The sequence below is a fragment of the Siniperca chuatsi genome, linkage group LG9, assembly GCF_020085105.1.
Source record: "Siniperca chuatsi isolate FFG_IHB_CAS linkage group LG9, ASM2008510v1, whole genome shotgun sequence".
NCBI lineage: Eukaryota > Metazoa > Chordata > Actinopteri > Centrarchiformes > Sinipercidae > Siniperca > Siniperca chuatsi.
The window spans coordinates 26,250,542-26,271,268 of record NC_058050.1 but is presented as its reverse complement, the minus strand read 5'-3'; the positions used below and the strand labels follow the sequence as shown (position 1 = coordinate 26,271,268).

General features: G+C 41.7%; 1 protein-coding gene across 2 annotated transcripts in view; it reads right to left on the bottom strand.

Moving 5' to 3' along the window:
• cep192 (centrosomal protein 192) overlaps positions 1 to 20,727 on the bottom strand; it is a 34,500-nt gene that overhangs the window by 9,738 nt on the left and 4,035 nt on the right. For both annotated transcript variants that reach the window (XM_044209469.1, XM_044209468.1), the window contains exons 11-39: positions 20,334 to 20,551; positions 19,826 to 19,948; positions 18,803 to 18,958; positions 18,183 to 18,444; positions 17,919 to 18,068; positions 17,741 to 17,805; positions 17,200 to 17,424; positions 16,734 to 16,869; positions 16,511 to 16,593; positions 16,139 to 16,405; positions 11,957 to 12,803; positions 11,633 to 11,750; positions 11,237 to 11,393; positions 10,197 to 10,884; positions 9,851 to 10,042; positions 9,307 to 9,455; positions 7,653 to 7,883; positions 7,340 to 7,465; positions 6,624 to 6,764; positions 6,269 to 6,332; positions 5,945 to 6,084; positions 5,112 to 5,204; positions 4,515 to 4,633; positions 3,716 to 3,913; positions 3,165 to 3,255; positions 1,850 to 2,029; positions 1,377 to 1,637; positions 997 to 1,118; positions 260 to 369 (exon numbers count right to left, since the gene is read on the bottom strand). In XM_044209469.1, coding sequence (XP_044065404.1) covers positions 260 to 369; positions 997 to 1,118; positions 1,377 to 1,637; positions 1,850 to 2,029; positions 3,165 to 3,255; positions 3,716 to 3,913; positions 4,515 to 4,633; positions 5,112 to 5,204; positions 5,945 to 6,084; positions 6,269 to 6,332; positions 6,624 to 6,764; positions 7,340 to 7,465; positions 7,653 to 7,883; positions 9,307 to 9,455; positions 9,851 to 10,042; positions 10,197 to 10,884; positions 11,237 to 11,393; positions 11,633 to 11,750; positions 11,957 to 12,803; positions 16,139 to 16,405; positions 16,511 to 16,593; positions 16,734 to 16,869; positions 17,200 to 17,424; positions 17,741 to 17,805; positions 17,919 to 18,068; positions 18,183 to 18,444; positions 18,803 to 18,958; positions 19,826 to 19,948; positions 20,334 to 20,551 — 5,712 coding nt within the window. The remainder of the gene's footprint in view (positions 1 to 259; positions 370 to 996; positions 1,119 to 1,376; positions 1,638 to 1,849; positions 2,030 to 3,164; positions 3,256 to 3,715; positions 3,914 to 4,514; positions 4,634 to 5,111; positions 5,205 to 5,944; positions 6,085 to 6,268; positions 6,333 to 6,623; positions 6,765 to 7,339; positions 7,466 to 7,652; positions 7,884 to 9,306; positions 9,456 to 9,850; positions 10,043 to 10,196; positions 10,885 to 11,236; positions 11,394 to 11,632; positions 11,751 to 11,956; positions 12,804 to 16,138; positions 16,406 to 16,510; positions 16,594 to 16,733; positions 16,870 to 17,199; positions 17,425 to 17,740; positions 17,806 to 17,918; positions 18,069 to 18,182; positions 18,445 to 18,802; positions 18,959 to 19,825; positions 19,949 to 20,333; positions 20,552 to 20,727) is intronic.

Below are 20,727 nucleotides of genomic sequence, written 5' to 3'. Positions count from 1 at the left end.
TGAAAAGGTACAAATACCTACCTCAGTGTATAGAGCATCAGATATAAAAGCTTTGATTAATTAATGAATAGTGATTTGTACCCTGTAGTCAGTTCAATCAGTAGACCAGTAAAATTAAATGGGAAAAACAGTGCAGATTATGACTTTCAATATTATATAGTGAAAGTTCAATTTCGAGTCAAGTTTTCAGATTCTCTCTCTTCTCTCTCAAAAAGGAGACCAAATAAGAACAATTATAATAAGAAAGATGACATCTTACTCTCTGTAACATTTTCTTCTCCCAGGAACTTCTCATTAAAGTCGATGTTTTTCAGCAGACTGTTCTCAGACAGAGCCTTCCGCACAGCCTCTGGTTTGCTCTGAAGTAATCTGAAAGAAGAAAACACAAAACACACTGTAGGGGGAACAGCTTTCTCACAAAAGCAGAACCATCTGGAATTGGAGCTTTAAACTCCATCAGCACTTTTAATGATTCAGAAACAATGTATGTTTGTTTGAAACTATAGTCCAGAATACAAATCTGTAGGCAGCATCACACAAGTATTGCTTTGTGCATAACAAAGCTGGCCATAGACCATGTCTTTTGGATCTTACTGTGGAAATAAGAAAATAAAGGAATTGCTGGTCTGATAAATGTCAACAGTTTCAGTTCCTCTGTATTGTTCTTACGGTATGCATTTGTAAAATCAGTTTATAAGTGCATACAGTTTACAGAGCAGTGAAGTTAATTTATATTTGTATCTATATCACTTTGCCATTACTGCACAGAAGAGTACTTTTATACTGAAGCAATCACTTCAATCCAGAGAGATTCACATTATTATTATAAAAAAACAGGAAATTTTCACTATGTCGAGAGCGTATGTATTATAATTAAACCTTTTCTGAGGACAATTTAGATCTAATGATCAACTATCCACTACTAATTCCTATACCTGTTAACATTAGTACTTTAATAGCATAAAAACAAATAAACTACGTGTTGGAAGGGCTCACCTCCTATACTGCTGCCTGGAGACCTCATCTCCACAAAACAGACAGACAGTGGCCAGCAGTGCATTGGCCGACTGACACAGGGTCTGTTCTCTTTGGGTAGACTTCATTAGAACAGTGATCACCTGAAAACACACGCAAATATTAGTAACAAGGTCATATTCAAGCATATACAAGACAAGCAAATAAGGAATTAAAATATATTTTTTAAAGAGAAGTACCAACTGTAGCAATAAGACTAATCGAGGGCAGTCTTTATTCACATAAAATTATTCCCCATGTATGACTACTAATCATTAATTCTAGTGCCGTGTGTGGCACTTGAAGAAATATTTTATCCTGAACTAGAGTGTGACTCATATGAGTTGTATCCACTCTCCTACCTCTTGTGTCCTTTCCTTCAGTACAAACTGTGACGGAGCGAGGCTGATGACAGAGGGTTCCATAACTGATCGCGTCTGCACATCAGAGAAGGCCACGGCTTTGATGAAAGCTGCTCTGGAGCCAGTGTTCCTCACGCACAGACACACTTTGCTGACGCGACTAACAGCAATGTCGGTCAGTGTTGCCACATAACCGTCCGCCTGTTTCCTCTGGTCCTCCAGGATGATGTTGCTGGTCCCACCGTAGCCCGACAGTGGAATCTGAAGATGGGAAATACAGGACCCAAATTTAACCATAGCCCAAGTCTTTCTATGGCAAATAAGAAAACATAGCAAAGAGACAGTAAAGAAAACGAGGCAGGGAAAAAAAAGAAAAAAAGAATAAGAATGTATAGGAGGATAAGAGAAAGCAAATGCAAAGTGATAGATGACAACAGAGAAAGAAGCCAGGAGCGAAACGGTCACATCCTCACAGTGAATTTGATCCCTGGCTGTGAAGGGCGGACTCCAGACTGTTTGATCTCCAGCTTGGCCAACATGCAGGCCACCCTGGTGGGAGCAAAGAGCAGGTGGACGGTCACGTCCTCCCTGGGACGAATGGACAGCTCCCCATGTCTGGTCAGACGCTCTTCAGGACTGAACATACTCTGGAGCTGAGGGAGAAACAAGTTTATATACTTCACATTTGAATAGTGTAGACATTCCTTCAGAGCTCAACAATAAGGATTGCCCGGGGCAAGTAAATCTGGAAACTCGGTAAAAAAAAATAAACACATGTATTCTTCTGAAGCTGATGACGGAAGTAGCTATCTCTAGATTTGTTTCCAGTGGGATATTATTGAGTTTATATAGTGACTTTGCTGTTGTAAACTTTACTGTTGCTGCTCTAGAAACAGCATTTAGTTATATTTAAAATATTCAATTCTAATTCTGTTCTGAATTTATTAATTTTTTTAAATAATATTGTTTAAAAAGCAATTATTTAGTCATGAAAAAGAATCGATGAGTATTGACAAAGAACTGAACTGATAAGAACATCGATAAGAATAGTAGTATCGATAAAATCCTACTCAAGTTTATGATAATTTATCTCTCACTCACAGTTAAGAGGCCGGGGGGTGTCATACCGATGTCATTTCAATATGCAAGAATGTTTGCTGCTTTCCATCTACGACACACTGTGTTCTGATTCATTTACTTTATTTATAAAGCTTAAACATGACAATTAACTTTAGTTTTTGTTGTCATTTGATAACCGCTAATAAATAAAACTATTTGTATAGGGGTAAGTCAAAAAACAAACAACAAAAAAACCAAAACAACAAAAACTTAATGTTGAACTCTGTCCTTAGGCAATAAATCAAATCTGGGTGTGGAGCTTGAAAGAAGTGATTTTACCAGACCTTTGTAGCCTGCTGCTCATCTCTGCGTGAGGCTAGAGGCTCAAGGCTACATTATCTCCTACTAGCTTAAAAACACCCAAGTCTCCAGCCGAACTGCCAGTGGTCAAGTTCCATTGTTTGTTATCTATCTGGTTTTAGCCACATGTATCTGTGTGATCCAATTGGTTGTACAAAAGAAAAATCGGATTAACTAAAACCACCTTTGGTCACAAAGACTTGCAGTGGATTGCTGATTAACGAACACAATGGACACTATGGAAATGAAAATAAACTCTGCAGGTGATTCCAAGCAGGATGTCAAAACACAAAAAACAGATGTGAGGGTACTCTGAACAAGGAATAACAGAAATGTTCAGTTTTTAAATATGCAAATATTATAATCTACCTGAAAACAGTCCTGGTCTTGACCACGAATAAGTAACCGTAGCTGCTGTGTGGCGTTAGCAGAGTTGTTCCTTAGAACCAGCTTCTGTTGGCTGAAAAACAATGGCAGCTGTTGGTTATGTGATAACAGTTAGTGTACAGGAGTTCTATGTCAAATTTAATACCTTTGACAAACTTTGCTTTGAGATTGAGAGTCATTATTTAAATGTCCTAATTTGTGCAGAATAGCCAAGTCAAACCTGGATCCAGTCACACCTTTACAGAATACATCCATCTATGGGGGATTTAGCTTTCTTATTGCTGTCTATACTCCCATCAAGGGAGTAAATAAATTGTGAATTATGTTGAAAAAGGTTCTGAGGAATAACACTGCCTGTCTCCCACTGTCCCTGCTCATGAATAACATTAAACAAACTCTAATAGAATAAGGTGGACCACTGGGCCTTGAGTTTTTTTATTGATTACTTTCCAATGAATAATTGATGCCTATAAAGTGTTTTTTTCTGTAACCAAGTAATAGTGAAATTAATGAAAAACTGAAAAGTTGCTTACACAGCTCGTCCCAGAGTAACCCCTCCCCAGGCTACAAATTGTTTATTAGAGAGAATTGGTGGAACATCATTGGCCACACCAGAACCAAAGACCGCAGCAGAGGGAATGACAGGTTTCCCAGAGTCCTGTGGGACAACTTCTCCTTTCAGGGTTACCTCATACTGAGGACCTGTTGGCAGCACCAAGATGGTGAGAAGGCTGTAACACAACAAGCACAACCAAGTTAATCCCAATTAGTGAGTTGAGATGTCCATGTTTTGGGATATATATATATATATATATATATATATATATATATATATATATATATATATATATATATATATATATATATATATATATATATATATATATATATATATATATATATATATATATATATATATATATATATATATATATATATAAAAAGGGTCAGAGGATTACTTCAGAGCGATCACACACAGTGCATTAAATCAAAAATATGAAAATGTATTAGTCTTCTTTGTTACAAGTTATTATCTTTCCTGTGCACTGTTGTCACAGCAATACTTCCCTGTCACAAGCCTTTGTCATACACATGCACTCTTATAAATCCTGTTACAATTTTGGTTACACATGCAAATGGCCAAAACTTCAGGATTCTCCAGAAAAAAAACTCCAGTGGTGTTAACAGGGTTTCTCTAATATCTAATTCCCATTATGGAATGGATGGATGGAACTGTGGTTTCTCATTTACACAACTTAAAAAAATCTTGTTACTGCACAAAACCAACAGTAACTACTTAAGCACATGTATAAGCAATAAAGGTTTGTGTACCTTTCTCGATATTTCCTGCTGCCCTTCGCTTTGAAGGAGACCACGATGCCTTGCTCCTCTCCCACTTTCACAGACAGTTCCTCAGGTGTCACAGAGAAACTGTCCTCAGCATCACTGCTCTATAAACAGGAATGAAAGAGGGACAATAGAGACAATGAGAGGGAATAGAAATAAGAAGTAGAGGGCAAAAGTAGGGGGGAAACAGCAAAGGAACAGTGGGTTGAATGTTGGGAGGCAACAAGGAGGAAGAGATGAGGAAGAAATAGATAAAATACAGAAAATAGGGTAAGTGAGGCGAGAAAGCGGGAACCAGGAGAGAAAAAAAAGGAAGAGAATTGGGGAAGAAGCAAGGAGAAACAAAAAAAAACAAAAAAAACAAAACAAAAAAAAACAAGGGAACAAGAGAAGAAGACCAAGAGAAAATGAGGCAGGAAGAAGGTAAAAATAAAAAAATGAAAAACAAAAAATGAATAAAAACCAAGAAAAACAGGAGCAAAATATCAATGATTCCCCACTGTATGTGCCACAGTCTGAGCCCAAAATGTCACAGAGGCTTACCAAAACCCATCTAATAAGAAAAGTAAAGGTCAGAATTACCTTGAGTTTCAGCTGCACGTCAATGTTTCCTGCATTCTTTAATGGCAGCATCTGTTGACTAGATTTACCCAGTGGAGCAGACAGGCTGACAGTCTAGACAAAAGAAGCACAAAAAGCAGTTGACTGCCAACTCTACAAAAGGCCAAGACAAGATGAACAAGGAATGAAACAGGATGATTTAATAAAAAAAAATAATTTTAAAAATGACCACGGTTTAAAGTGGTCGGCAAATTGATGACTCATTCTTCATCTGCCTGCTGCTATGTAAACTGCTCAAATGAAGAATTAGCCTTTTGTACATTTGTATGACTCATTGTTTTTTTATAATTACAAGATGCCCCCTTTCTATAGCAAAGAGATCTCACCTTCAAGTTTAACTAACTAACTTGGAAATTGTATGAATGACTGATGGAATAGGACTAGTTGATTTGAAGCATGTGCTCCTGCATCTGTTGGTCAATAATGAGAGCACAGCATGAGAAAAACTAATCTGCAAATGCCCTCTGATAGGTCAGAGTCAGAAATGTGAAGTAACTGATTAGCTTAATTGTCCAATTTGGTCACTAACAATCAGTATAGTCAATGTGTGTGCTTCTCAGACCAATTTTTGTTTTATCTACTCCCTTTTGGCATTATCAATCCTCTTTTAGCATACCTTGTGCCGATATAATGATTTTCAGTTACATTCGATTGGCCTATACAAAAGAAGCTGAAGAGGAATCTCATTGCTACGAAGACTTACTTGTCATAAGACATACACAATGTCTGATAGTGTGGTTCTGCACACCACTACACTGTAAAGTCTGAACAAAGCCAAATGGCAGTTTGACTACCTGCAGGTCTTTAGGGGCATGGACCCGTGCAGTTCCAGACCTGGCTCTAAGGGGAATACTCCTGATCACATGACTTGGACCAGGAGAGTCTACTTCAATGTCCACCCGAGCACTGTACTCATCAGCTGGACCGAGCTCTCCTGACAAACACAACCACAAAGAGTAAAGGTTACCAGAAAGTAACTGGGGTTTTGTTTTGTGATTGAAGATTAGGTTATTATAGGTTAAGTGACATTAAATAGTTAACACATCCCACTGCCTTTAACATGATGCAGTTAAAATCTATAAAAAGGGCTATTTAAGTATTCCATCCAGGTTGATTACCTGAGGAAACTGTGTACTTCTGAGGGGCCTTGAAGTGAATCCAGACCATGAAGCTCTGCGGATTCTGGAAAAAAAAAAAGTACAATTTATTATGGGACTGATAAAGCCAGTATTACTGCTCAAATCGGTGTGAGAGAGAACCAGATTGGATCTGTGAAACTGCGTTACCCATAATATCTTAATATTCTGCCGCTCTTTCACAAGTTAATCAAAAACACATTGATTAATTTAGGAGAATACCACAAGTACCTCAGCAAGCTTTACAGAAAATATAAAGCAAAAACATGTATCATGAAATAATTACATAAGTGACTGAGATGCTGAATAAGGTTGTAATGATTTTGCCAATTCTAACCTCTCCGTAGCTGGCATGCATCACGTGATTCATCACAGAGGGAGAGGACACTGCGGACATGTGTCCAGCCTGCTGTGTTGCCTCAGATGTCATGGTAACAGGGTGCTTGGAAAAGGTGAAGCATCGCCATGCTGTAGCATTCTGGAGAAATGAGATGTAAAATGTGAACCAATCAGATGCTATTTATTATGTTCGCTGCTGTGTTTTTGCTGCTTTGCATAGTAAAGCAAGGATGGGTTGTTAAAAAGCAACTTGATCCCCCATCCCACCCACAACATCCTCAAATTTAGTTACAGCAGAAACTACATTTTAGGACCAACTGCATCCAATGACTTAAATAACTTTTAATGTTCATTTAAACATTGCCATTACAGGAAGAGATCACTCAAAGACATTATTTTGTACTTATCTACTCTCTCCATAATGTCAAAACACTAATAACACTCTTTAGCTTTTTCTCTGTCATTAGCTTAGATGAGGTTTAAACTTTAAGATGAGCTTAAGGCGTACTGTATGCCAAAGGTCACATGGTGTCTTACATTCTGCTGCTTAGCCCTCAGAAGCTGCATTTAAATGTGCACCTGTGTTTTAGCCTTACACAGTTGTATCATGTGGAAAACACATAGCTGCCACTGGAGGTCACTGTATCACTCTAGTGGATCAGTATACTATGAAAGTGGTCTAAGAACATGTAGAAATGTACTATGTTGACTCACTGCACTGATGACTAGGCGGATGGGCACTGTAGCATGAGTCCTGTTGAGCAGTTTGAGAGGAAGGAATTTGGCACTGCCTCCCGGAAGGTCTCCAAAATCCAGACAGCCCGATTTGCTTACTTCAACCTGAGAATCAATATTAATTTCAGATGCTGTCTTACGTACTATGCAACATATTGAATCTAATTTATGGGTCTCAAAACCTATCTCTGTGCATGACTCTCAACCTCAAGTATTTTACTTAGCCTTATTTCTTATGTGGCAGATAATTTTTGGTCAGAAGTGTGATCTTTGAACTAAAAAAGGGGCTCACCTCTAGCACAGGATTCTCTGCTATGGCAACCAGCACCACCCTTTTAGCAAAGATATTGGCCCTGGCAGCAACCTCTGTCTCAGCGGATGCAGGCCAGGAGCAGACACTGAGGACACACTGGTAGACACCAGCCTGTGGAGGGATGAACAACACCTTCTGCTCTTCTGTACTCTTAGGGCCAATGATAGTCTTGTTCTTTACTATAAGCCACTGGTACGGCAAGCTATCCACCTGTAGGGATTGGCATCAAAGATATAAGAAAAAGTGAGAATTAGTGTTGTCAGATGGTTTAGGCATATATTTTATAGTAACAAGTAGGGCTGCACAAGCAATTGAAATCAAAATATGGCCAAGTGCAATATCTAAATCGCAGAAGCTGCAATTAAAAAAAAAAAAAAAAAAAAAAAAAAAAAGTAAAATGTGTGACAAAACAGCATTATAATGTACTGTAGTGCTCCAGAGATGCCCTGGCCTACAAATCTTGTTCTCCAGATTAAGAAAACATGTTTGTTTGGTACAGACCCCAACAAATGTCAAATCAGAAATACTTTTTTGATCCCCGTGGAGAAACTCTTTCGTTACAGCTGCTCACTGTCACGTCAGTGCACACAGGGACAGAAGTACTAAGCAAATCAAAATATAATACAGATAAGATAAATTAAGTACACAGTGGATATAAGTATAAAAGCTAAAATAAGTGTAAGTACCAAAGTGGATTTAGAGGTTGATAAGTATGGTACGGTATAATAGTAATAATAAGTAATAGTGCAATAATGAGTACTATCGTAGAAAAGGTTTCAGTTGTAGTCATCTGGACACTGTTTTCAGAATCATGACGTTTCGGCTCCCATCCGGAAGTCATTCTCAATTGACCCACAATTGAGAATGACTTCCGGATGGGAGCCGAAACGTCCTTTTCTACGATAGAACACTCCTGGACGAATGAGGGACTACACCGTCTTAATAATGAGTACTGTCAAGTTAAGTGAAGCAGATTAACGAGATTATGAAACGGTAGATATTGCACAGTAGTAATAGATGTATGAATAAATATCAATAAATAGGGAATATTAAACTGAAAACAGTATACTGCACAGGAGTATTAAACAGAGAATATTGGACAATATTTCAAATATTGCAGTGATGTTAATGATCCAATGTTCAGTTTAGTGACTTAGGGCCATAGAGACTGACACTTAGAGGGAGGAGTTAAAGAGTTTTATGGCCACAGGCAGGAATGACTTCCTGTGGCGCTCTGTGGTGCATTTTGGGGGGATGAGTCTTCTGCTTAAAAAGGTACTCCTTTGTTTGACCAGCACGTCAGACCTCAGCCTCCTCAGGAAATAGAGTCATGATTTATAGTTTTTTCAGTGTAAGTCAAAATTGTCACGCAAAAATGGTCATTCCCACTAATCATGAATCATATTGCCTCTTTTTTTTTTTTTTTTTTTTATAAACCACATTGCGCAGCCCTGGTAACAAGTGTTTGATCAATAAGTTGTCTCAGAGTTTTTAAAAGGAAACTAATTACAAGCGGCCCCTTGCTTCACAATGTGACATTTTAAGGTTTTTGGACACAATTTTGAAAAAACGTTTAGCATGATGTGTGCTTTGACACTATAGAATTAGTCACCACACCACGCTTTCTGCTCACCTTCTCTCCATCAATGGCCAGGCTGGTGACAGTGATTGACACTTGCTGCCATCTCTCAGAGGGGTTGAAGAGGCTGAGGGAGGTCTGTGAGGCGATGCCTACGCAGCAGGCGTGAGGGAACCGCAGTTCCTCTGGCACCACCACTTGGCCTGAGAATGACACTGGAATGAGGATGGCTGATAAAGGGAAATGCTGCCCCTCCATGCAGAAGAGGTAAGTAATGTACTTATTGTGAAGTGAAGACAATGAGATGCAAAGACTTGAACACTATAATTGATTGCAGCTATTAAAAATTCAGTGTTAAATTGCTTGTTGCAATTTTCTGCTATGCACAAGAAAATGATTATCTCACTGTATTTAAACAGACTGTTGCCCACAGATGTGATTAGTTAAAGTATGAAGAACAATACAAACAAAATAACAACAGTCTAATCTAATCTCACTATATAGTCAAAAGTCTTAATTTTTCTAATTTAGTATACACAGTATATTAAAAACTGGTAAAGGAAGGTAACTTTCTTATAAACACCAAGACCACAGCTACCTCTCAGTTCCTCAAGACCACCTCCCACCAGTGGCTCGGTCCCATATTGACTGTAGGGTTTTCCCAACATTCCCATGTCCTGCTGGCTCTGATGGGGTCTAGGGAGGTAATGGGACCCAGCAGCCCCAGAAATCCCCAGAGGACCTGATGTGGGATGGACGTGTCTTACTGTGGGATCACTGTTGGCTATTCCTGAAAAAAATGGAAGAGGAAGCAGAATCAGTTTAACACGTGTATGTTATTGGTTTAACTATCATGTTGCATGACAAAACCGTAAAATACCCAGAAAAATATTGTCAGACATAGCTCAGACCTTTATTTATGAAAGTAGAGAGAAAAGACATGCCTGTAGAGGACACACCGAAGAGACCATTTCCTGTGGCTCCCACATGATAAGCACCAGGATGTAATGGAGCTTCAGGTCCCAAATACTGCTGAGCCAGATGGGAGTTGAAGAGAGAGCGTCCAGTGAGGAGGGACTGCATATCTCCTTGGTGAGGAAGGTCAATCAAGCCAGCACACTGGGGCTTAAAGCTAGGGATGGGCACATAGTGAAGTCCCTCTGCTGAGTAGGACGGAGTTATGCCAAGGCCACCAGCATACACCGACGACACTGAGCTAGCAGCTCCCCACTGCTGGGAGCTCTGAGGAGCTGCAGTGCTGTTAGTTTGCTGAATGTTCAGATTACTGCAATAGCCGGAGTCCACTTTAGTGAGCTGTCTGACAATGGATTCAGAGAGGTGCTTGTGGTTCCTGCAACCAGCTGAAAGATCACAAGTTCTGTCCCCAGGGCACTGGTAGTTACATTCACTCTGGCTGCGAGTACAGCTCAGAGCAGAACCACTACATGAGGGCTCCGGGCTTTTACACTGCTGTGCTGGTAGTGGGTCCAGACTTTTAGAATGCTGTGGTTGCATCTGGTCCAGGCTTTTGGGCAGACAAAGAATATCAAGGTTAGACTGTGCATCTGGTTCTACAGGTGGAGTTGGACTGAATCTGATGATGGTGGTGCTCAGTGCCATGGTACAGTTATTCTGTGGAGGGCAAAACAACAAGAGACCATAAATGCCACACTCATGATTAATACATAACTACAACCCTTTCACCAATGACACAACTGACACAGAAAACCAAAATGAACTATCAAAATAAATGTTTAACATTTCAAGGGCAAATTTTTATTACTTGGTATTATAAAGTCTGCAACATTAACAACATTACTGCCAAACTGCAGCATTGGAAGTTTACATTGTCGAAGAGCACATTTCCAACATGATATATATACATAACAACCCCATGATAGTGACCTGGCTATGCAACATGAGCAAGAATAGAACTTTCAGTGCTGTGGCAGCCAAGGTTAGGTATACCCGACCTTGACTGTACCTTTTGCCTCTCGGGTGTAGGTATGACAGTGCCATCATTCATTGAGATGTATGTGAGCCTGCTGAGACTAGGGCTGGAGCAGATAGACTGAGGAGAGAGGTCAAGACCTGGACGTTTGTCTGCCAGACCTCCACTGGACGACGCAGGTGACGCCATACTGCGAAGACAAAACAACATGGGAACAAAGTAATAAATGAATAATGACTGTCCCGTATCTGTCAGTAGTAATGTGCATCAGCTAAACAGCAGAAACATAAATTATACCAGACAACAGAGTAAATAATTAAGATTAATGTGACAGTTCCTTTCTTGTCAAGTCAAATCTCTTGTCAACTAATAATAATAATAACAACAACAACAACAACTAATATTCAATACTTTTGCGTGATACAATACCCATCAGCACTGGGAATGGAGGTCTGACTTGGAGAGGAGTGAGTAAGCGGAGAGGTGGACGGTCTGAAGTTACACTGTGTCTCCTCATTGCAGGGCTCAGAAAAACCCTTCAGCAGTTCTGAGAAACAAAGTTATTGTTAACATACACATTCATGATGTCATATATGCTCAATATTCTCACAGGGGCAATCACCTCTAATCATGTACACTATGGTGGCTACTGGATCTCTAAAGTTGTTTGAATAAGGGTGAGCACTGTCTAGACAACTGTTGCATGTGTGCTGTTTAAATCAGGCCAGTGCCATATTTGTGCTTTTTACTCACCAGATGCAGGGTCTAGTGGAGGCTGGGTGTTTTGGCAAGAGAAGCCAACATGCTTCTCCACAGAGCTACGAGGTAGTGGAGCAGCCATGATATTGCTGGGTGGTGGTTTCTTCTCCAGAGAATTACTGGGTCTGTCCTGCTGCTGCTGGCCAGCATTCCTCACCCTCTGTGGCGGAGGAGAGGAATCTTTAAAGCAAGGCAGGCCTGACTGCCCTTTACTCCAGCCTGGTGAGGCAGCAGGGCTTTTATCAGTTTTTTGTGATGTTTCTAAGGAAGACCTAATATTGGATGCTTGTTGGTTCAGTTCTCCTGGCTTGACTCCATTTTCTGTGACGGTCCTGCTTGAGGAACCACAAGTCTTGGTGGCAGACGAAGCAGAGTTATCACATGCTGCCATTTTGTCTGCAGGAGGCTTGAGAGTGGAAGACTGCCCTGAGCCCACAGACCTTCTGGCAGAGCTGAAAGATGTACGAGGACGAGGAATAGAGCTTCTTTTTGAGTCACCCTTATGACCTGGAGATGAGCTAGTGTTTAACGTTGTCTCTCCTCTTCTGTCTTTCTCCTCAGTTTTTGTACTTGTGGGCTTGTGTTGAGTCTCGCTATCCACTCGCTGAACTGAGCTCCCCTGTTCCTCAAGATATCCTGCCAGAGGGTTACTTTGAGAGCTGCTGAGGTTGTCAGCCCAGCCGGTCAGGTCAAAGGTAGTGTGTGCCCCAGAGGCATCACTGCTGCCTGACACATCAGTCTTTTTCAGGTATTTCTCCATGTCGAAGGCACTCAGCTCTCCAACACAGGTGCTTCTCTGCAGTGCGTCCATCATGGCGCTCTGATCCGGCTCAGGGAGTATCTATGTAGAGGACAAAACCTTGTTGTTTTTTTATTTTAAGATGAACATTTAATGGCGAGGTTCAGAAGTCACACTTTCATTGTTGACAAGCTAGTTTTTCTTCTGCATCACAAATACAGATCAGAAGTACTTTACTTGAGTCACCACAGTTTGTTCTAAAGAGACCTTTTTAATAAAAGCTATCTTCTTTTCCTTTCGGCTGTTCCCTTTCAGGGGTCACCACAGCGAATCATGTGCCTCCATCTAACCCTGTCCTCTGCATCCTCTTCTCTCACACCAATTAACTTCATGTCCTCTCTCACTACATCCATAAATCTCCTCTTTGGTCTTCCTCTAGACCTCCTGCCTGGCAGCTCCAACCTCAGCATCCTTCTACCAATATATTCACAGTTTCTCCTCTGAACATGTCCAAACCACCTCAATCTGGCCTCTCTGACTTTATCTCCGAAACATCTAACATGAGCTGTCCCTCTGATGTACTCATTCCTGATCCTGTCCATCCTCGTCACTCCCAAAGAGAACCTCAACATCTTAAGCTCTGCTACCTCCAGCTCTGCCTCTTGTCTTTTGTTCAGCGCCACTGTCTCTAAGCTGTACAACATCGCTGGTCTCACCACCGTCTTGAACACCTTTCCTTTCATTCTTGCTGATACTCTTTTATTACACAACACACCTGACACTTTTCTCCATCCGTTCCAACCTGCTTGCACTCGCCTCTTCACCTCTTTTCCACAGTCTCCATTGCTCTGAACAGTTAACCGTAAGTACTTAAAGTCCTGCACCTTCTTCACCTCTGCTCCCTGTAACCTCACCGTTCCACCTGGGTCCCTCTCATTGACGCACATGTATTCTTACTGCAGCTAAGCTTCATTCCTCTGTTTTCCAGAGCAGACCTCCATCTGTCTAGATTTTCCTCCACCTACTCCCTGCTCTCACCACAAATCACAATGTCATCCGCAAACATAGTCCACGGAGATTCCTGTCTGACCTCATCTGTCAGCCTGTCCATCACCAGAGCAAACAAGAAGGGGCTCAGAGCTGATCCTTGATGCAGACCCACCTCCACCTTGAACTCCTCTGTCACACCTCACCACGGTCTTACAGCTCTCATACATGTCCTGCACCATTCTAACATACTTCTCTGCCACTCCACACTTCCTCATACAATACCACAGCTCCTCTCTCGGCACCCTGTCATACGCTTTCTCTAAATCTACGAAGACACAATGCAACTCCCTATGACCTTCTCTGTACTTCTCCATCAGCATCCTCAAAGCAAATACTGCATCTGTTGTACTCTTTCTAGGCATGAAACCGTATTGCTGCTCACAAATGCTCACCTCTGCCCTTAGCCTAGCTTCCACTACTCTTTCCCACAACTTCACTGTATGGCTCATCAGCTTTATTCCTCTGTAGTTGCCACAGCTCTGCACATCCCTTGTTCTTAAAAATTGGCACCAGTACACTTCTCCATTCCTCGGGCATCCTCTCACGCTCCAAGATCTTGTTAAACAAACTGGTCAGAAACTCTACTGCCACCTCTCCTAGACACTTCCATACCTCCACAGGTATGTCATCAGGACCGACTGCCTTTCCACTCTTCAATGTCCTCCTCACTTCACTCTTGCTAATCTTTGCTACTTCCTGCTCCACACCAGTCACTTCTTCTACTCTTCGTTCCCTTTCATTTTCCTCATTCATCAACTCTTCAAAGTACTCCTTCCATCTTCCCATCACACTCCCGGCACCTGTCAATACATTTCCATCCTTATCTTTAAATCACCCTAACCTGCTGCACATCCTTCCCATCTCTATCTCTTTGTCTGTCCACCCTGTACAAATCCACCTCTCCCTCTTTAGTGTCCAACCTAGGATACAAGTCCTCATATGCTCTTTGTTTGGCCTTTGCCACCTCTACTTTCACCTTATGCTGCATCTCCCTGTACCCCTGTCTACTCTCTTCAGTCCACTCAGTGTCCCACTTCTTCTTAGCTAACCTCTTTCTCTGTATACACTCCTGCACTCGTTCCACCACCAAGTCTCCTTATCCGCTTTCCTCTTTCCAGATGACACACCAATTACCCTCCTACCTGTCTCCCTGATCACAGTAGCTGTAGTGTTCCAGTCATCTGGGAGCACTTCCTGACCACCCAGAGTCTGTCTCAGCTCCTCCCTGAAGACTACACAAGATGTAGTCCACCTGAGTGCTTCTACCTCCGCTCTTATATGTCACCCTATGTTCCTGCCTCTTCTGGAAGAAAGTGTTCACTACAGCCATGTCCATCCTCTTTGCAAAGTCTACCACCATCTGTCCTTCTGCGTTCCTGTCCTGAAGACCAAACCTTCCCCTTACATTGTCATCACCTCTGTTCCCTTCACCTACATGCCCAGTGAAATCTGCACCAAACACCACTCTCTGACCTCTGGGGATGCTCTGCATTCCTTCATCTAACTCACTCCAGAATTTCTCCTTCTCTTCTAACTCACATCCTACCTGTGGGGCATAACCACTCACAACTTTGAACATCACCCCTTCAATTTCCAGCTTCAGACTCAACCTATCTGATACTCTTTTCACCTCTAGAACATTCCTCACAAACTCCTCTTTCAGGATAACTCCTACTCCGTTTCTCTTCCTATCTGACCCGTGGTAGAACAACTTGGACCCTGCTCCTAAGCTTCTAGCCTTGCTACCTGTTCCACCTGGTCTCCTGGACACACAGTATGTCCACCTTCCGTCTCTGCATCATGTCAATCAACTCTCTAGCCTTCTCTGTCATAGTCCCAACATTCTAAGTCCCTACTGTCAGTCCTCCATTCTTAGCTTTCTTCTTCTCTCTCTGCCTACGAACACACCTTCCTCCTCTCCTTCTTTGTCTTTGACCAACAGTAGTCCAATTTCCACCGGTACCCTGTAGGTCAACAGCACCGGTGGCGGTCGTTGTTAACCCGGGCTCCGACCGATCCGGTATGGAAGTCATTTTCACGATTCGCATTTTTAATTTGGCATGTGTTTTACGTCGAATGCCCTTCCTGACACAACCCTCTGCATTTATCCAGACTTGGGACTGGCACAAGAAGGCAATGGCTTGTGCCCCCTTGCGGTTGTATAATAAAAGCTATGATCAATATATTTCATAATATGGAAGGTTGAGATTGGAGCACTAGTCCTGGGTTAAGCTTTTTTAATACAGTTTATGTTTTAACCACAGAACATAAAATGTGAACTCGGATTGAGAGCACTTTTGCAGTGCATGGTAATGACCAACTCAAAATAAAATACTATTAAATATAAGAGTAATACCTGGGAAAAAAAAAAAAAAAAAAACCCTTACATTTTCAGCTGAGTGTGGTTCCTCTGTGCAGTTGACAGCAGGTCGATTCCTCGCCCTACTCCTCTTGGACAGCTCCATGATCATGGCAGCCAGCTGCGATGGGTCAGTGCTGATGGAGGCATCAGCAATGGCTGAAGCAATTGAGCTGATACTCAGTATCAGATGGCTGCTGTTATTGTCGGGGGACACACAGCTTTGGTTACTGAAGCTTGACTCTGAGCCAGAGCCTTCGCTGTGATCAGGCATTGCAGTTTTAACGGTATGGTCCTAAAGAGAAGTGATTTTATGTTAGAAAGCCATACAGCCTTGCATGTAATCCTATATGGAGATATGCAAATATCAGCATCTCTTTTATCAAAAAGATCCCTGTACCTCCTGTTCACATGGTTCTGGATCAGTATCACCTTTCGGTGAGACCCTTTCACCTGGTGCCTCAAGAGTTTTGTCCAGGTCCTCTGCGAGGAGATGATCACGTGTAGCAGTCAGAAAAGCACAGTGCAAATAATTTTAAAATAACCAAAACACAGAAAAGATCAGGCTATGCTGTATGAGCCTAGAAAATGATGCTTCAGCCAGAGCAATACTGTGAACACACCTGGGTTGAGTGTCTTGTCTGCTTCGCTGAGATCCATAGTGTCTGGAGTGGTGTCTCTACCTGAGAACTCTGAGGGGTGAATTAGGGGAAATGGTTCCCTCTTCTCTGGAGAGTTAATGATGTAGCCAAAGGATGGCTAGAAGAGCAAAGAACAAACTTAATACATGTTACAGTTCCATCTCAGAAGGACTTTAAAAGCTAAGGCCAAAGTGAACGCATCCTCAACTTTACACCATTAGATTAGACAAACTTGACTACAAAATTAGCTGAAACACAATTTTCTTCAAAAAACAAAACAATGACAGCTAGTAATCAGACAGCAGTTGCATATCAATGTTGATGCACATCCCTTCTACAGCTTTATGTATGAATTAATTCATAACAGCCTCCATATGAACACCCCAAGAGACTAAGAGAAAGAACATTTTTAATTTCTCTAACAACTGTAGATAGCAGATTTACTGACCCGTTTAAACCCATCCACATCATCAGTGCTGCCCAGACAGCCCAGGGCTTCAGAGCGCTGTCCAATAAACTGCCCAAAAGACAGCCGCAGGTAGCTTTGGTCCCCCTGCTTAAAATCTGAGGAGACCTGGGAAGCCCTCATCAGGATGTGGCTGTTGGAGGCAACCTTCCAAGATGAGTCACTGTGAAAGGTGCTGTTGCTGCTGGCTGGTTCAATATTCTCCTCCTGTGTGGACAACAATACTCACAATAAACCACAAGAGGCCATGCTCAGTGTAGCTGAGAGTTCTAGGTGTCTGTTAGCATATAATATGGCAGTAACACACTACACTAAATTATTCATTCATTTATGTTCTTTTGATTATGAAGAACATCATAATTGTGGATTTTGGTTATTTTTAGTTTGCAGAATACTCAATGAACATACATCTGTTACCACAATGTTTTTCGATGTGACAGTCAGAACTGAAAGCTAGAACTATCAGTTTTCTGAATAGAAAACAAAACCAAGACATGAAGGAAAAAGGAGGGCTGTTGCATACCTGCATGAATTGGTGCTCCTTCTCAAATTCCTCTTGATCCTTAACTATCTTTTCCATAGCATCACCTGCAAAGGAGGAAAAATTGGCCACAGCGTCTATTTATTCACAGTATTTTGCACAAACAAAAACACTACAATAGAACAGTTTCATAGCATTACAATAGAGTTGTGGTACGTACTGGCAGGCACAAAGTCCTCAGTCTGGAACTGGCCAACATTCTCTGAGGTCTTCCCATCAACCTCTTTCTCAAAGTTGGAGTAATATGCCAGGTCTGTCACCCACTGCCCTTCTTCATTCTGGTACACCACACTATGAGTGGCATTGGCACCTGAAGAGAAAAGCAATGTTGTTAATATATATATACACAACAATATGCATTAATTTTGAGTACCTACTACCACCTCAGCAAATATCTAATCTAAACATCAAAGATAAAACCAACCTTGTTGAAACTCCAGCTCCAGGTTGTCTGGGCAATGGTTCCAACCATCATCTGAATCTTCCTGTTCCTGGTGGAAGCTCTGGGAGAAATACTTGGGTTCCAGGGAGGTGGAAAGGGGATTGTTGTCATCCTCACTGGTACTGTCTGAAGCCTCTGCACCAGTCACATCACCACAAGGCCCACCCCTTGAGCCCAAGGAAGGCCTGGCACCATCAGGCTCATCTACTCCATCATCCTCATCATCGCATTCTGGGAGCAGAACCTGAGGGTGGGTTGGTTGACAAAGGTATATAGGCTGCATAACAATGAAAATTTGTTCAGATACTTGTGTCTTACCTCTGAATTTTATTTTAAAATGTGTGTCTGAGTTCACAGTGGAGCTGCCACACTCCAAGCAATCTTGATGAGGTCTAGGCAATACTTCATGCTGTCTTCAAGATTGCCTTCTCCATGCACTTTGCCAGTAGGTGAAGTTTTGCCAAAGCCCAAACTCAACTTAAATGACCAGATTGCCATAAGAGTTTCTATATTTTCATTGTTTGCATATAAATACTGCTCACATTTAGGAACAAATGGCTAACATATTTAGAAAACCTGTTCCTCCCTGTTACATATTGTACCTGGGAGAGGTGGAAGCTCCCCTGGGTGTCTTGAAGGTGGGAGACAATTAGGTTTTCTGTGTCCTGAGGTCTCCTGAGTCCAGCTCCACTTCTTAGGTAGACTGAGTCCAATAGTCGGTCAACAGTGGGCCCAGACTCTGTGCTCTCCATGGCATCCTGGCATTCAAATCAGAACCACACTGACAAACAGAACCTTAAAAGCTCATTGTGCAGTGCTTCACAGCTTCTTGTTTATGCAACAGTCAACACTTTTCACTCACCTCATGCTAGTGGCAAAAGCATAGAGGGTTTGTATAACAAAATAATTAAAAACATTGGGCCTAATGGTCCTCAGTATGAAACAGGCACACAAACTGACACATTGTTTTTATTTCAACAAACATTGTTTTGTTTTTTTTAGAAGTGATACTTCACCCCAAGTCTTGAATAACAAACACCTAGCTGACTCATTGGTTGCTATATAAAAAGATATAGTGGAGTAATGGCGTCCTGAGCAGAGGATGATGTCACACCCCCCCGCCTGTTTATGATGATCTGCGAGGTAAAATTACAAAGTGTCTTTTGCGTCACTCACAGTGCAGCACACAACAACAACGTTAGATCCAGAGTGATGGAAGTGCATCAGAGCCATGACTGCAGCATGGAACATCGCAATGTATACCAGCCTCCTCCATTGCTGAGTTTGTCTGGTGCAACGGAGGAGCGCTGCACCGCGACTTGACAGCGTGACTGTTTGGAGGCCGAGATGATGGATCTCCATTTCTCATGCTTCTAGCCAACTACAAACTGTTTATCACCAACTTTTGCAACCGTGGCTGTTTCATACTACACTAATTTCATAGGGAGTTATCATTTGAATTCTCCACTGGAATTAGTAAAGTACTTTGAGGTAATCAAAAAAATATGAAAGCAAGCAGTATCACACTATATCAAAAAATAAATATATACACGGAATAGCCTGATTAAAATGCCCACCAGCAGCCTGTTCTAGTTACATTAGAGTTGTCATGCATATGTACTCACCAGTGCCTCCTGCCGGTCCAGGACCATGCTCCAGTTGATGGGAGAAAGCCTCTGAGCTCCCCCTGATGCCCCCAAAGAGGAGCTGGCCTCTCCTGTTCCTACAGGACCCACACGGTCACCCATCTGCAAAACATCATGTAAATCAAGCAGCAGATTTAAAAAAAAAAAAAAAAAAAAACTCTTTAGATGTAAAAGTAAAAAACTATAGATTACAACAGTGTGTCAATAAAATCCATATTATGGAGGGCAGACAAAAAGTATATACAAAAAAGGCGTACAAAATGGAAGTCTTCAATATGCACAAAACTGTGTATGAAATCTCAAAAACAGCAAGAATAAACCTCACTGCAGAAAAAAAAAAACACAGGTGTGTCTGATAATATTAACGATACCTCTGTTCCTAGGTGCGCCAATGAGCCACCTTGCTGCTACATGGAATGCAGCCATTATTAATGTTATTAATTATACCTGTATACACCAAAGTGCCCGAAGTGAGCCTCATTCTTACCTCAGTATGTCTGGAAAGACCGTTCCTTCCATGTCCTGGCAGATTATTCAAATCAACCTCCTCATCTTCACCAACAGCACTGCTTCCCACAATCCCCAGCCCGCGCAGGGCATCATAGGTTGTCTGGACGTTAGTCGTTGGGAGAGTGATGGTCGAAACTCCACCGTCATTTCCGCTTTCCTCACTTCCACTGCTCCCATCCCCACCTCCTCCATCCCCTGGAGATGCACAATGACACAACAAACAGGTGGTCACCTTAAGGTTTGAGGAGACTGACTAGACCGACTGGCTGGCAGAACAATCTGTCTGAAGTAAGTTAACGTTCCCTCAAAACTACCAAGAAACAGCTCCTTGATGAATGCATATCAAGCCTTAACATGCATTCACTTTGAAA